Source organism: Athene noctua, chromosome 6 (genome assembly GCF_965140245.1).
Source record: "Athene noctua chromosome 6, bAthNoc1.hap1.1, whole genome shotgun sequence".
Taxonomy (NCBI): domain Eukaryota; kingdom Metazoa; phylum Chordata; class Aves; order Strigiformes; family Strigidae; genus Athene; species Athene noctua.
In genome coordinates, this window is record NC_134042.1 from 12,488,142 (window position 1) to 12,501,632 (window position 13,491).

General features: G+C 41.2%; 1 protein-coding gene across 1 annotated transcript in view; it reads left to right on the forward strand.

Moving 5' to 3' along the window:
- Positions 1 to 10,601: 10,601 nt before the first annotated feature.
- Positions 10,602 to 13,491, forward strand: part of STARD9 (StAR related lipid transfer domain containing 9) — a 101,200-nt gene continuing 98,310 nt past the window's right edge. Inside the window, exons 1-3 of the mRNA XM_074909161.1 lie at positions 10,602 to 10,665; positions 11,593 to 11,740; positions 13,004 to 13,073. Coding sequence (XP_074765262.1) covers positions 10,602 to 10,665; positions 11,593 to 11,740; positions 13,004 to 13,073 — 282 coding nt within the window. The remainder of the gene's footprint in view (positions 10,666 to 11,592; positions 11,741 to 13,003; positions 13,074 to 13,491) is intronic.

Consider the following 13,491-nt stretch of genomic DNA (forward strand, 5'->3'; position numbering starts at 1 on the left):
TTCATAATGCCATCAGTCACTCGGTAACAGATTAAATGATTTTTTTATAACCCAAACATTGTCCTGGGAGTAAATTCCCTGAAGTATGTTCCCTGGAGTGACACTGCTTTAAAAAGGTCTTTATTGTACATTTACTATTCTACATACTAAAAAAGATTTGTTACTTTGTGGTTGTATGGATACTTGTTCTGTGTAAACACATTTCCCCCTCAGTATGAAATATGGAAACTTGAATGGGTGCTATAAATTGCCTATAGCACTAGGTAATAATCAGGTATTAAATAGGAGCTGGGAACTGGTGAAATCCCTTGATGGTTTATTTCCGGACATCTTAATGATTGGTCTACTAGATATTAGGCTTTTGTAAGGAAAGTGTAATGTTATTTTTGGCTGTTAGTCAGAAACTGTTGATGGAAACAGTTTCAATGTTAGCACGTAACTATGTGAACTACGAATGTTGGTTCTTTTTCTTTCTTGATTTCTGCTGTGGAGTATGCCAACACCACGGTCTGCAGCATGGTGCTGTGATAGCAGATCTGACCCTACAGACCTGGAAATAGCGTGACTGGCTGGAAAAGAGGGTACATCACCCTTCAAGTATTTCAGTACTGTGTCTAGGGCTCTCCTTGTGCCTGGGTAACTAGCTCTCTTAAAGCTGTGCTGGGTGTTTGTCCCTGTGGTATCCCATCGCAATTCTAGTACCTAGTTGTGGCTTCTGATTGCTTTTGGGGTGGACCTTGGCCCTGTGTTGTTTGAGAGGAGGAAGGGAGGGCTGTGTTAGTGCATCGGAGGCCCTCTGGGAGGGGAGCGGACGGTGTGTCCAGGACAGTATCATTGGGACCAGGACAGAGCACAGCTGCCTCATGCCTTTTCTTCCACAATCCACTTCTGCTGCATCTTCTGCTCTGCATCCACCTGGCCTCAGTTCACTTGTGCATACCCAGCATGCATTCCCTTGTCACAGGGTCATTTGAGAGCTGCTATGTAAGCAGTCCTAAAGACAGGAAAGAAGAATTTTAAAAAACAGTGCTCTATGCCACAATAAAAAGCCTCATGCATTACTATAGGATTCTCTTTTTAGCATGTACCAGTGACTAGAAGACATTGCATTCCTTCATGGATTGTGGATTGAGGCCTGGGTAAAATCATTCACAGCAAGTTTGTTTAACTGAATTGTAAAATGATAATGGTGTTAGTTAAAAATGTGACACTAGGGCATGCAAGTCACCCCGTGACACTTTTTGAGATTTTAAAGTACGTTGCTGGGCCCTGAAGTTTGGGAGCTACTTGTGCAGGACCCTGAAAAACAGAAGACATACTCTGCTGTTGAAAGTATTTTCGCTCTTCAGCCGCCTCTGTGGCCTGGAAAATGAGAATCTGGCAAGGAGCTCTTATTTGAAAGAATCTTTCCTGATGTCTTTAGTAACTCACAAATTAACTCTCCCATCCTCTATGAACCTCATAGACAGGTCACCTGAAAGAGTTGCTACAGATTTATTAACCCAAAAGCAGCCCTTTGCCGATTTCTGCTTTGCATTGTTCAAAGATGGAACGTGAAGCCTCCTGGCCAGCTATTTCCCAATCCCCTCAGGAGTTCCTGAGCTTGTCCTCCACACACTGGCAAATGAGAGCATCAAAAAAATGTCTGGGCAGTTCCAAGAGGCCAAGCTGAACAGCACTTCCATGTGCAGGTGTTTACTATCATAGTCTGAGCTGCTGCAATTGTTTTTCTCTTGCTGCTGCTCAGTATGGCATAGTCCTCTAACTGCCTTCCTGGGATGCAGCAGGTAATGAGGCTTGAGGATGGGATAGTGGTGGAGGAGTTAAGCCTGAGGTCCTAAGAACTCAGGTGACAAGAGTGAGCAAGGCCAGGGCGGGGAGAGAATAGTAGGGAAAGTCTCTCACTCACAGTTCCCAGAAACGTGCTTGGTGTGCCAGGCTAACCTGAGCAGTGCGTTGAGCATAGCTGCAGTGAATAGGTGAGAGAGGAGCTCAGCAGACCGGTGCATTATGACATAAATATGTAAAATTTGTTTCTATTCGAAAGGAAAGCCATGTCGAAAAATAAAATTAATTTTAAAATCATTCTGGAAACGATGCAAAGTAAATCACTATTGTTTTTTACTGGGCATGCCTTTATGAATCTGCTGCGGGGTCTCTTCGCTGTGCTCCATCTCCTTTGTTCTTTGTAATCACATTTTGGTTAAGTACAAGGAAGAATCATTTTGTAAGCAAGATTTATTGCTGTTTTATAGACTGTGCTATTAGCTATTTTATATGCTCATGTATAACCACAAGAACTTAGATACAGCAATATGACCTACTGCTGACAAGAACAATAACTTGTAGCAAATTTTGTAGAAAACATTCCCTGAATGCATAACAGATGTTAAATGCCATCTCAAAATAAAATTGAAGCAACATCAGATTGGAGATTATTGTTCTCCCTCTTACTCCCACCAAAACAAATTATTCAAGCATATTCCTTTTAAAATGTTTATTCTTCACTAGTTGCTCACTGATGCCCTTTTTAAGCACTTTTTGAGCCAACTCTATTCAGGTGGTTGTATCTCTGTCTTAAAACTTCATAATGTCACTGTTAAGAGGAATGTATTCTGAGGAAAGATAGCCATAGACGTTTAGGTTAACAGTTCAGAAGCTTTTCCAATTGTAATAATAATTTTTTAAAAAGCCATGACCCTACTTTATTCAAATTGTTGTGATACACTATCTCAAATGTATTTGATGCAAGTGAATAATGACACAAGATATTGACATCATTAGTATTTCTACAGTTTATTTTTGTCTACTACTTGAACTTCTGCTTAAGTTAACTTTTCTGTGCTTTTTGGATAGTGTTTAAACCGTGTTTATATTTAACTTTATTGAAAAAACCCACAATGTTTGCGAGGAGAGAATATTTATTTTCCTATGTATTCCTAAAGGCAGATGTGAGGGGGTTTTTTTCTTCCTTTTGGTACTTATTTAAACTTTGCTCTGTGACCCAAGTGCATGTTGGGTAAATTAGCTCTCAATGGAATATGGCTATAATCTCCATTAGCTGCTTTACTGGATATAATTGGAAATAACTCCCTTAGAAACCTGTATATATTTTACATTAGCACAATGAATATATTGCAGTCAAAAATTCTCTGGAAAATGGACGTAATATAATTCGGTTTTATAGGCATTCCACATATGTTCCATATGGATGTAATTTTCAAATACGAAACAAAATACTACTTTCTTTGAAGAAAACGACAAAATTGTCTTTGATTTCAAAGGGACCAAAATGTATCTGTGAAAATAAAAGGTATAGATACAGGGAAAAAACACGTAACGGTCAAGAGCAGAAAACACCTTTCAGCTTGCTTAGGAGAGTTACATACTTGTCATGATATTTCAAGGTATAGGCTAAGGCAGGCCATTGAACCCAGTATAGTGAAGTGTATTTCTTCTACCCTGACCTTGTTTCCTTACCCTTCTCAATTGTATATTTTAGTATACATTATTCCTTGTTACCTCAGTGCTGTCATTCTCTTGCCCCTAGAGAAATGGCAGGCTTTTATCTACTTTTATCTATGTGATAGCGCAGTGAGTGTTGTTCCTCTGTGTCCCTCTGTTACACAACAGTCCCTTTCTTCAGGTGGTGGCAGTTGAACTCTGTCCCAACAGCTGTGGGTTTTGGGGTTGGTACCTGATGGTGGGAAAGAGCTGTCTCAGGCCTCCAAGTGTTCCTGTCTGAAAATCTGTACAGACTGCATTGGTTATGCATTGCTCATGATTTCAAGCTTCTTTTCCACAGAAGAGCTGGGATTTTTTTTTTACAATAAGTTGAGATTCTAATTTTGTGTTTATAAAGAAGGTCTCTCTCCCAAACCAAGTGTGTTTTAATATTTGTGTATCCTGTTTTGTAACCTAGCCTATTGTTAAGGTTATTTTGACATCTTTGCCCCTCTCTCTTGAATTAGTTATTTTTCTTTGCCTAGTCTATTATTTAAAGTTTCATGTGAACTGTCATTGAGGTGGCTGCTCTTTTCTCTTAGTATCTGTTCTTGATATTAGCAGGTGGTTTTCATAAGCCACATCTGTGTTTTTATAAGGGTACTGCATCAGCAACCTTTCCCAGATGTAATCTTGCAGTTGCATGAACCAAGCTCTTAAACTTTGGTGAGGGGCAGACTTTCTAGCTCTTTAAAAGGGCAGGACTCTGCATGTCCTGAGTGGCCACCAGCGCCCATTCCACAGAAGATGATGCTTCTGCTGATGTTCTGTGACAATACTGTGCCTCTATGCATTCAAGCCAGGAGCAGAAGGCGTTAACTACTGGTGATTTACTTCCCAGAGTGAGAGACGACTGTCTCATCTCTTTTTTTCACTTCCTTTGTTGCCTGTGCAAAAGCAGGTACAACAATGTCCTAAAACAACAGCAAAAACAGCTTTTGGAAGCCTTCTAAGTGGTACTTTTCATTTTCACAGAACACTTTTCCTCCCAAGTCCTAAAAATACATTATGAGCATCAGGATGTTTTGGAGCAGGGATCAGATTTTTTGTATGCAGCAAAGAAAAACGAGACACAATGTCATTAAATAACCCGGCCAGAACCATGTCTTTGCTGGGCTGTTTCATTCTCTAAGACCACATACTCTATCTGAGAGAAGTCATAGTAATGTAAGATGATACGACTGCATGTGTAGAGATCGTATCTCCCCTGAGGAATGGTGCAGTGGTCAGATGCCAGCCTTGTGTAATCTTTGTGCAGTCCATGGCGAGACACCACTACTGTGCACAGAGAATTTATGCGAGTTTTGGATAGGATTTCCCCCGTTTCCTTGTCTTTAGTCCAGTGCTCTATGTAAACTTTACAAAGCGGTGCATTTCTAAAATTTTCCTGCCATCTTCCTATCCGTAGCATAGATTTTAAACAAAACGATGAAGTTTTGCACCTCTGTTTTTAGAATTTAAGGGGTTTACTGTAGTAGCTGCTTTTGAGACAAGGAAAGAGGTACCTAAGTAAGAGGGATGAGACGGTGCATCACTGCATTCATTGTCATAGTCGTTTATTTAACTATGATTGCAGACTGATGTTCTGTCCTGGTGGAATGAAAACTGATCGCTGTATCCAAATTCTGGTTTGCATGGAAATCATGAGATTTGCACAGAACGTCTTTGATGCAAAAGTCCGTGAATTGTACTATCTCATTACTCATCAAACAGCTGGAAAATCAAGGGTGGATGAAACTGGACTGACGGGACTGTAGCTTTGTTTTAAATCCTTATTTCATGCTTCCTTAAATGCTGGTGGTATGACAGATGAAAAGACTTTTTCTTCTCCTCTTCCCTCCTCCCCTCAATGCCTCTGCTTGAAAGAAAGCATCCTTATTCCACAGCTGTTCAAAGCACTGATGGATCATCAGGAGTATTTCTGCCTTGGATTGCTGAAGGGAGATGCCTGATGCTCTTGTTCTAGCAGTACTCGACTTCAGAGGTGGTGCAGACAGGAATGCTTTTCTTGTACTGTGCCATTGCATGGGCAGGATTGCAGAGCTTACTGTGAGTGGAGGAGGGCATCCTGTGCTTCCTCTCCTGGCTTATTAATAAAGCTGGTAAGATTCTTTAACTGTTTGAACAGGCCTGTATCTGAAAAGAGCAGACAATGCCTCATGTTTATCTCTGCACCAAATATTCCTATTTTTATTGCGATATAATATTTGTAAAGAAGAATAGGGGAAAACCACATGAGGATTGTGGTGATCAGTGGGAATGGTGATTTTTGACTATCAGATTGTGTTAGCCACTATCAGAGCCAATGAAAGCTCTATACAGCTGGGAGTAGCCTTGAAAGATAACTTGAGCAGCACGTCTAGTACAGCAGCGTGCTGTCTTGGTGAACTCTGTGTACTTGGCTTCAGTATAGATTTTTAAATTATTTATAAACATCTGTTCTGAATTTGGTAGGAGGATTGCTGGCTGGGTGTGCACTCCCATTTGCAAGACACAGTAAAACAATTATGACTTAAAGAGAAATATCCAAAATGGTATTGGGTGGTACTAAATAATGAGAAACATTGAAAACAAACTTTAGGTAAATTGATTGTCGATGCACTTTTTTTTTTTCCCCCAAAAGCCAAAGCGAGGATGTTCATAGTATTAGCAGCTTGACTTTCACAGGTTACAGCAGTAGGGATAAGGATACAGATTATGCTGGTGTTGCAGAGGGGTGCTGTGTTTGGGAAAGTTGTGGCTGTAGGTACCTTAACTTGTCCATAGAGTGCAGAGGGTCTAATGGCTGAAGGTTTTGACATCCTTCTCTACAATTTCTGATGTAGCAGCATGGACTCTTAGTATTGTTATCATTGCACCTTTGGTCTCTCAACACGTGTCCTCAACTCATTTTGTTTGGGACAACATTCTCTGAAGACTAGTCAAACTTAGAAAATACACCCTGCGTTTCTTTGTTTCCGTGGCCAGGGTCAGTCACTCAGGAGGTACAAAGATGGCAGCTTCTCAAAGATACCTCTGACAAGGCCACCAAGAAACAAGAGGCGGAGACACTGTACAATATACCGTTAATGGAAAGGAAAAGATAAGTCTGACTCCCTGAAGTTTTCCCTCTAAAACCTTTAGACTTAATGACCAAGAAAAGCTTTGGGTTAGATTTGCCTCAGGACTGTACTTCAGCTGCTGGCGTGGTGATTGCACAGGTGTGCCATTAGATGGCACAAAGTGTCCCAGGTACAAGTGGAGGTAGTCTGGTAAATGTGGTACCTTACTTACAGGCTATCATAGTTACGGGTCACATCCTGGGAAGTGACAGAGTCCTGGAGACAGCAGCAGTGACTGCTGGCATGCATCCTGCTGTGCTCTCTACCGGTGTGCTTTTGTTGTGTTTGTAAGCAGAGTGGGAAAATGTTCCCCATCACAGTAAGCCACAGAAGACTGTTTTTTTCTAGAAAAGTCTAAAGTGAATTGTCGGAAAAAAAAGAACCTACACAATTGCCCAGATCAGCAAAAAAATCTCCGCAAGGTGGAGGGACTGACACTGTTGCTGTACTGCTTTTGAGATCCCCTGTCTCAGTACAGGTTGAACCAGGGTTTGGAGTTAACTTGGGTGATGGGAATTGGTAGGAAAGCAAAAGTGCTTGCAATGATTGCAAGGTTATTTTCAAAGTTTGTATGAGTAGACACATATTCAATTCTTTGAAAAATTATTTAAGATTTCTCATGTACTTGAGTGTATATATTGGCTTTGGTATGTCTGATGGGTACTTCGGTGCTCTGTGTTTGTAGAAGCTGTTTTGTTGCATGACGTGACTACTGCTAATGACTTATTTTTTGCTTTATTGCATGTACATGTTTTTAAAATAGGCAACTTTTTAGAAGTCAGCTCTTTTGTTCTCCAAGAGCCTGACCTTTATTTGAGAGGGTGGAGAAGCAGGGCAAATTTCAATTTCACAAAGCCTAAAATAAACACCTTTCTTTGCACCTACTGCTTCCTCCAGCTCTGTATACCTCCTTGCATTTCTGTACTCTGTGGCTGAACTCTTCTCTGCAAGATCCAGCAAGCTGTGGAAATGTCCCTCTCAGGGGTATGATCCTCCCATGATTCGTTTCTGCTGGCTCATTCTACATCTTGCAGAGTGTCTGGTGCCCCTCTGGAGCTGCATTAGCTTTACATGTTGGCTGCAGAAATAATTTTTCATAGGAACAGCAAATGGTATGAGGAGATTTCCTTTGGACTGCCCCTGGCTTTGCGCTGCCGCAGCTGCTTTGCTTCTGTCAGGTCTCTCTTGTAGCTCCCTGCTACAGCCCTGTATTTGTGTCACTGTTCTGTTGCTGGGTCTGCATTTCTCTAAAACTTTGTCTGAGAAGATCCGGGTCTTTCCTGGGACATGCACCATTAAATGATCTTTCTACAGCTCTATCTTTGTCCAGATAACTTGTTTTCATGCAAAGTAACTTAGAAGAAGAGGGCATTTCCAAAACATAGCATGAATTTTTCAAGAAGTATGGAAGAAGGGAGAATGGGGAAACTGAATGTTAGGATCACTGCGACTTCTGAGCAGCAGAAGTCAAATGTGTTACTAGAGAAGTGTACTTTGGAGTTGAAGTTATTGGTACAAGGAATACAGCTTTCATACCTGTGGAGCAGAGCACCCATTCCTAAGGATGACGGATTGCTTCATCAGTCAAAGGCAAACTGCGGTGCGCATATGTGTAAGGCTGTACTGACAAACACATGTTTTGCTGAGAGAGCTTTTGTAGTGTTTGCAATCTGCAATTAAGGTCAGGACATCTTGAACAGCTGTGAGTCTGCTTTGCCTCCTGGGCTTTCGATATTAAACTGTGCTTTCTTCCCCAGAGTTCTCTGGTTCGTACCTAAGTGAAGCGTGATATAAACACACGTTTACAGGGAGGTTGAATGTACAGTTTGTAGAGCCGGGGATGGCTGCAGGTCCGCTTTTGTTTATGCTCAATGCTCTCTGGCTGTCAGCTGCTGCAGAAGGAAGGGGGTCTCCATTCTCACCACCACATGTTCCTGCCCTTCCTCTTGCTTTGGCTCAGCAACCGTGTGACCACTGTGCTCAGGGCTTGGGAAGGGCTCGCTGGCCCGGTGACATCGTGATTGTTTATTTTGGTGTGTTTCTTTTCTGATCACAGCTGATCTGAGTCATGGCATGGGTGGGTGATTGCTAGATCAGATGCAAGAAAAGAGGTGGGAACACATATTGGAGGCTGGAGCAGCAAAGAGAAATTGCCTCTTGTAACAACAGCCTGCAGCTAAGATAAAAGCTGTGAAGCTGTACCTAGAGCAAGAGGAGACTTTAGTTCTGTCCCTCTTTGCTGGTGGTTTTCTTGTAGTGTGAGACTTGAACAAAGCTACTTGACTGCTGCATAGAGCTTTTTGTCTGCATAGTGAGGAACCATTGTTACCCTGTGGTGAAAGGTGGTGTGGTAATTTTATTTTGTGTTGTTTATATTTCACTGGTTTTATATTTATGTTAATGTAAATGTGAGTATAGAAATTTTTATGTATGAAACATTTTCGTACCTTAGGTTTTATGCTTGGAATTTCTTCTTTATCTTGAATCTTCAGTAATGATTGTGGCCTGGGATAAATCAGGTCATGAGAACCCTCAGCATAAAGTCATTCATTCATTCATAGGGATGTGTATAATGCATATGGACTTAAGGCAGTGAGTCTTATGTAATTATCATAGGTGGGGTTTGCAAGCACTGCTTGTTGTTGAGGTAGCCTTACATCTGCAATTAGAATACCCTGGCATTTAAAACTATTGAAAGCAATGCCAGATTTCAGCCATTTGGGCAGAGATATTCCTTTCAGGAATGCCTTCCTTGGGCTAGATATTTTTAATTATTTTTAAGCTTTGTCCAGTACAGTTTAGCTCCTACAGAAGATGAGGTTAAGAGAAAATTAGGTTTCAAAATATTTAAAAGCAAGTTAGGGTGACCTTTTATTTGACTTTCACAATTTATTTGAAATTAGAGATCTGGTGTGCTTTTTTTTTTAATTCCCCATCTGAATCTACCCATTTCTAACCAAGTTATAAACAACTAAAACTAACATGCACAGCAAAGACTTGTAAGAATGTAGCAGACAAAGGTTTTAAGATCTGTTTTCTCTGAGTGCATCTAAGCTTGTGTTCTCCAGAGTTGACCTAATCGTGCTTGCACCACTCCCATAAGTCAAAAAACTCATCAGTTGAGCACTGCCTTAAAAAATTGAGCTCAGTGTTGTCCAAGTCGCAACTGAAGCCTGGGTATGGGAACTGAGAGCAAGGTCTTTGTTCTACTTATTTCAATAATTCGTTTGCTGACTCCATGTGATGGTTTGACTTTGGCTAAATGCCAGGTATCGACCCAGTCACTCTATCACTTCCCCCCCCCCCCCCCCCCCCCCCCCCCCTTTTCCCCTTGTTTTCTCAACAGGGCAAAGAGGGGAAAGAAAATAAGATAGACCAACCCTTGTGGGTAAAACAAAAGCAGTTTTAATATAAGCAAAGCAAAGCAACGGTCCACGTGTGGAAGCAAACAGATTTATTCTCTGCTTCCCATGACCAGGTGATGTGGGGCCTTCTCCGGAAGCAGGGCTCAATACACTTAGTGGTTGCCTCGGAGGACCCAGGGTGACCCCACCCCCTTCCTCCTTTCTCCCAGCTTTATACTGAGCAGATGTCACATGGTCTGGAATGTCCCTTTGGTCAGTTCGGGCCAGCTGTCCTGGCTGTGTCCCCTCCCAAGATCTTGCCCACCCCGTCCCACTTGGGGTGGGGGGGAAATGTTGGAAAGAGCCTTGGTGCTGTGTAAGCACTGCTCAGCAGTAGCCACAACACCAGGGTGCTATCAATACCCTGCCTGCTCCCAGCATAAACCACAGCACCGTGAGGGCTGCTGTAGGGGAAAACCAATTCCAGCCCAGCCAGACCCAGTAAATCCCAGCTGGTGTCCAGGAAGAATTGTGAAGGGTACAAGTAAACTTGGGATAGAGACTGGAAGAGCTGAGGAGGACAGTAGGATCATGTACCTTTGGAGCAGAGAGATCAGCCTAAAGCCAGCTACAGTGCAGTAGTAGAAAGGAGATGAGAGCAGATGAGGACACTAAAATGGAATGTGGTTCCATGGACAAGATGTCAGAGAGAACAGGTAGGAGGTACCTGTAAGGGATGATGTGTGTCCATAGGGCAAGGAGGATGGGAACTCAGTGAAGTGTAACTAAGGTGATAAGACTGGAGGGTTAACAGTAGGACTGAAAAGTAGGGAATGCTTGTGGAATTAGGAAGCAGGATAAGGCCAAGATGATACTGGGGCAGTGGAGGAAAGAGTACATGTAACTGAAGCAAGCTCACTCCTAAAGGATCCCTCTGATTTTGTTGTCTTCTGCTGTTCTTAATTCTTGTGCAATTCTGTCAAAATGTCTCATTTCCTCTTAGATCTGGTCTGCTGTACAGGGTAACTGCCAGCTTTGTCCATTAGCTCACCTGGCAGAGGTTTGTATGTGGATACACAAGTCCCCAAACTTGTGTTGGAAAATATGTGCTTTTCAAAACATCTACGAAGTTGCACCTGTACAGATTAAATGCATCAGCTGCAAATTTCTACCTTAGATATGGCGTGTATCCTTAGGCACTTGGCATTCTTCATTTGTTCTTTAGGGAGCCTTATGAGGCCTCTGTTCAGTACTCAGCTGTACATAATGCAACATTTGGTACCCAGCTATACATAATGCAAATTGTCTCTCCTGTGAGTGTTTCTTTTTCTCCTGGGGTCTAACTCAGGAGTCTGGTGGCTGCTGTGTTGAACTGCTGAACACTCACAGCTTAATAAAACCTCTGGGAGCTGTGCTTGTATTTTCTATGAGAAGTGCCACATACATGTATTACAGGAAGAACTAAATTCAGTCTGTCTCAAGACAGATGCTCAAAATTATTAATGTGAAGCACAGAGACTTTAAGATAAAGTATTATTTCTCTTTGCAAAACAAGGACAGCCTGTGCTGTTTTTAAAACTTCTTTATGCCTGTAAAACTAGTTTGTAAAACTTCTTTATGCTTGTAAAGCTCATGTGCTACAGAGATTGTCTCTGTGGAACGCTTAAAGGTCCTAAGGCGTTGTTCTGAATGTTGTTTTGGTACAGAATGTGTGGGGGAAAAACTCAGAACCATTGAGGAGACCCCAGAGGCTGGACACATTGTGCTGTGTGCTGCCTGGAAGTTAGAGCTGTCAGTGAAAGAAGGTTCTAATCTGTGGGGGTGTAAATACCTCTGTACACATGTAAGGAAATATGTTAAAAGACAGATCTAGGGTCATAAATAGTGGCGGAACTCTTGTTTTTTCTTACCTTGTTTTTAACTGGCCTGATGATACCAATCCAGCTGATTATCAAGTTATATATATAGCTAATCTCAAATGACAATGCCTGTGCCTTCAGCTTAATTTTAAACAAAGTGTGACAAAACTGCACTAAGGAAAAAATTGATTTTATTTCTAAACTCATTTCTTCCAGATTTACAAAGGCATTAGGCTTCATCAAAATAAAGTTTCCTGGTAAAGTTGCAACTCATAAGATTTGTCTGTATTGGAGCGCAAAGCAAAATTTCGAAGAAATATAAAGGATAAAAAAATTCTTTCTCCTGTTCTTAGCATCTCAGTACCAAAGTGTTTGTTTACTTTTCTTTGTCAGAGAAGTAGGCCACTGACCTCTTCTTCCTCGTTTCTGTCTTGCTATATATAAAAAAAGCCACAATAACTATTGAGAGGGATGTGAATCAACATGCCTATAAATAAGAACATCCTAGTAGCTATCATGCTGTTGGCACAGAAATGGTTGGGGTTTTTTTTGCTTTGGCCACATCCTTTTTTCATTCTTTTCTAAAATGACTAATTATGGAAGTGGAAGTTTGCTGTAGTAGCCAGTCATAGGTGTGTTTATTTGGAATTTTAGACAGTATGTATAAGTGCATGGTCCTTTGCACTTGGGGAGCAATCCTATCCATTTACATTTCAGGACAGTTTTGTTTTTCTGAAGAGTACTTTTTTGAGGACTATTACAAACGCTTGGGATGATGTGGTAAAAATCAGACAGCACGACGTGACGACACTTGTGAATCACAAGTCTCTAACATGAATCCATACTCCACAAAGCATAACTAGTCTACCAGTGCTGCACTCTACTTTCTCGTAAATGTGATTTTAAACAACTCTTAATTAGAAATAAAATCCTAACAAAGTATTTAGGGCAAGTACTTTGAAACTGTTTAATCACCACAGTCCTGCATTTTTTCACCTCTCACTGTTGAGATACCTGGCTGTAGATCTGCAAATGCTACTACATGTCACAGAGTCTCCTATAAACAAAAGTACCTGTTTTATAGCTCTGATTTGCAGTTCGTTAACGTAAACACAATTTTCTGGGGTTTACGAATTTGCTACGCACCTTTCTGTGTCTGCATATTGTAAATGGATTTTTTGTGCTCTGTTTCCAGAGAGAGTGCAGAAGGAGGAAGAGTGATTGTAGAAGTTGATGACAAAGTAGCAAAAGTCAGAAATATAAAGGTATGCTTTTTGTTGTCTTCTCTTTCTCATGTAAAGATCCTGATATCCTGATACTTTTCTATGTTTGCTTGGCTGTTGGATCATTCTAGTAGAAATATTAAGGGTGAAGCTTAAACTGACGCATCTCTAGAAAAATTGCAGCAAAAGTATGGGGAACGATTGTTTTGGTTTGGGATTGATTTGCGGGTTTTAGTTTGGTTTTTTTTTGACAGGGGATGTAGTTGTGCTTTCTGTATTTTGTATTTGTCAAAGCTTCTTCAAACTGGCTGCATGCCATATTCAAATCTGTAGTAAATTGTTTAGGATTCTGTGCTCCTACTGTTACTAACATCTGGATAACTTCTTTCCTTGTATCTCTCCTCCTCTTGTATTTGCACTCAGAGTGCCATTGACTTACATGAAATGGAGCAAAATGTGT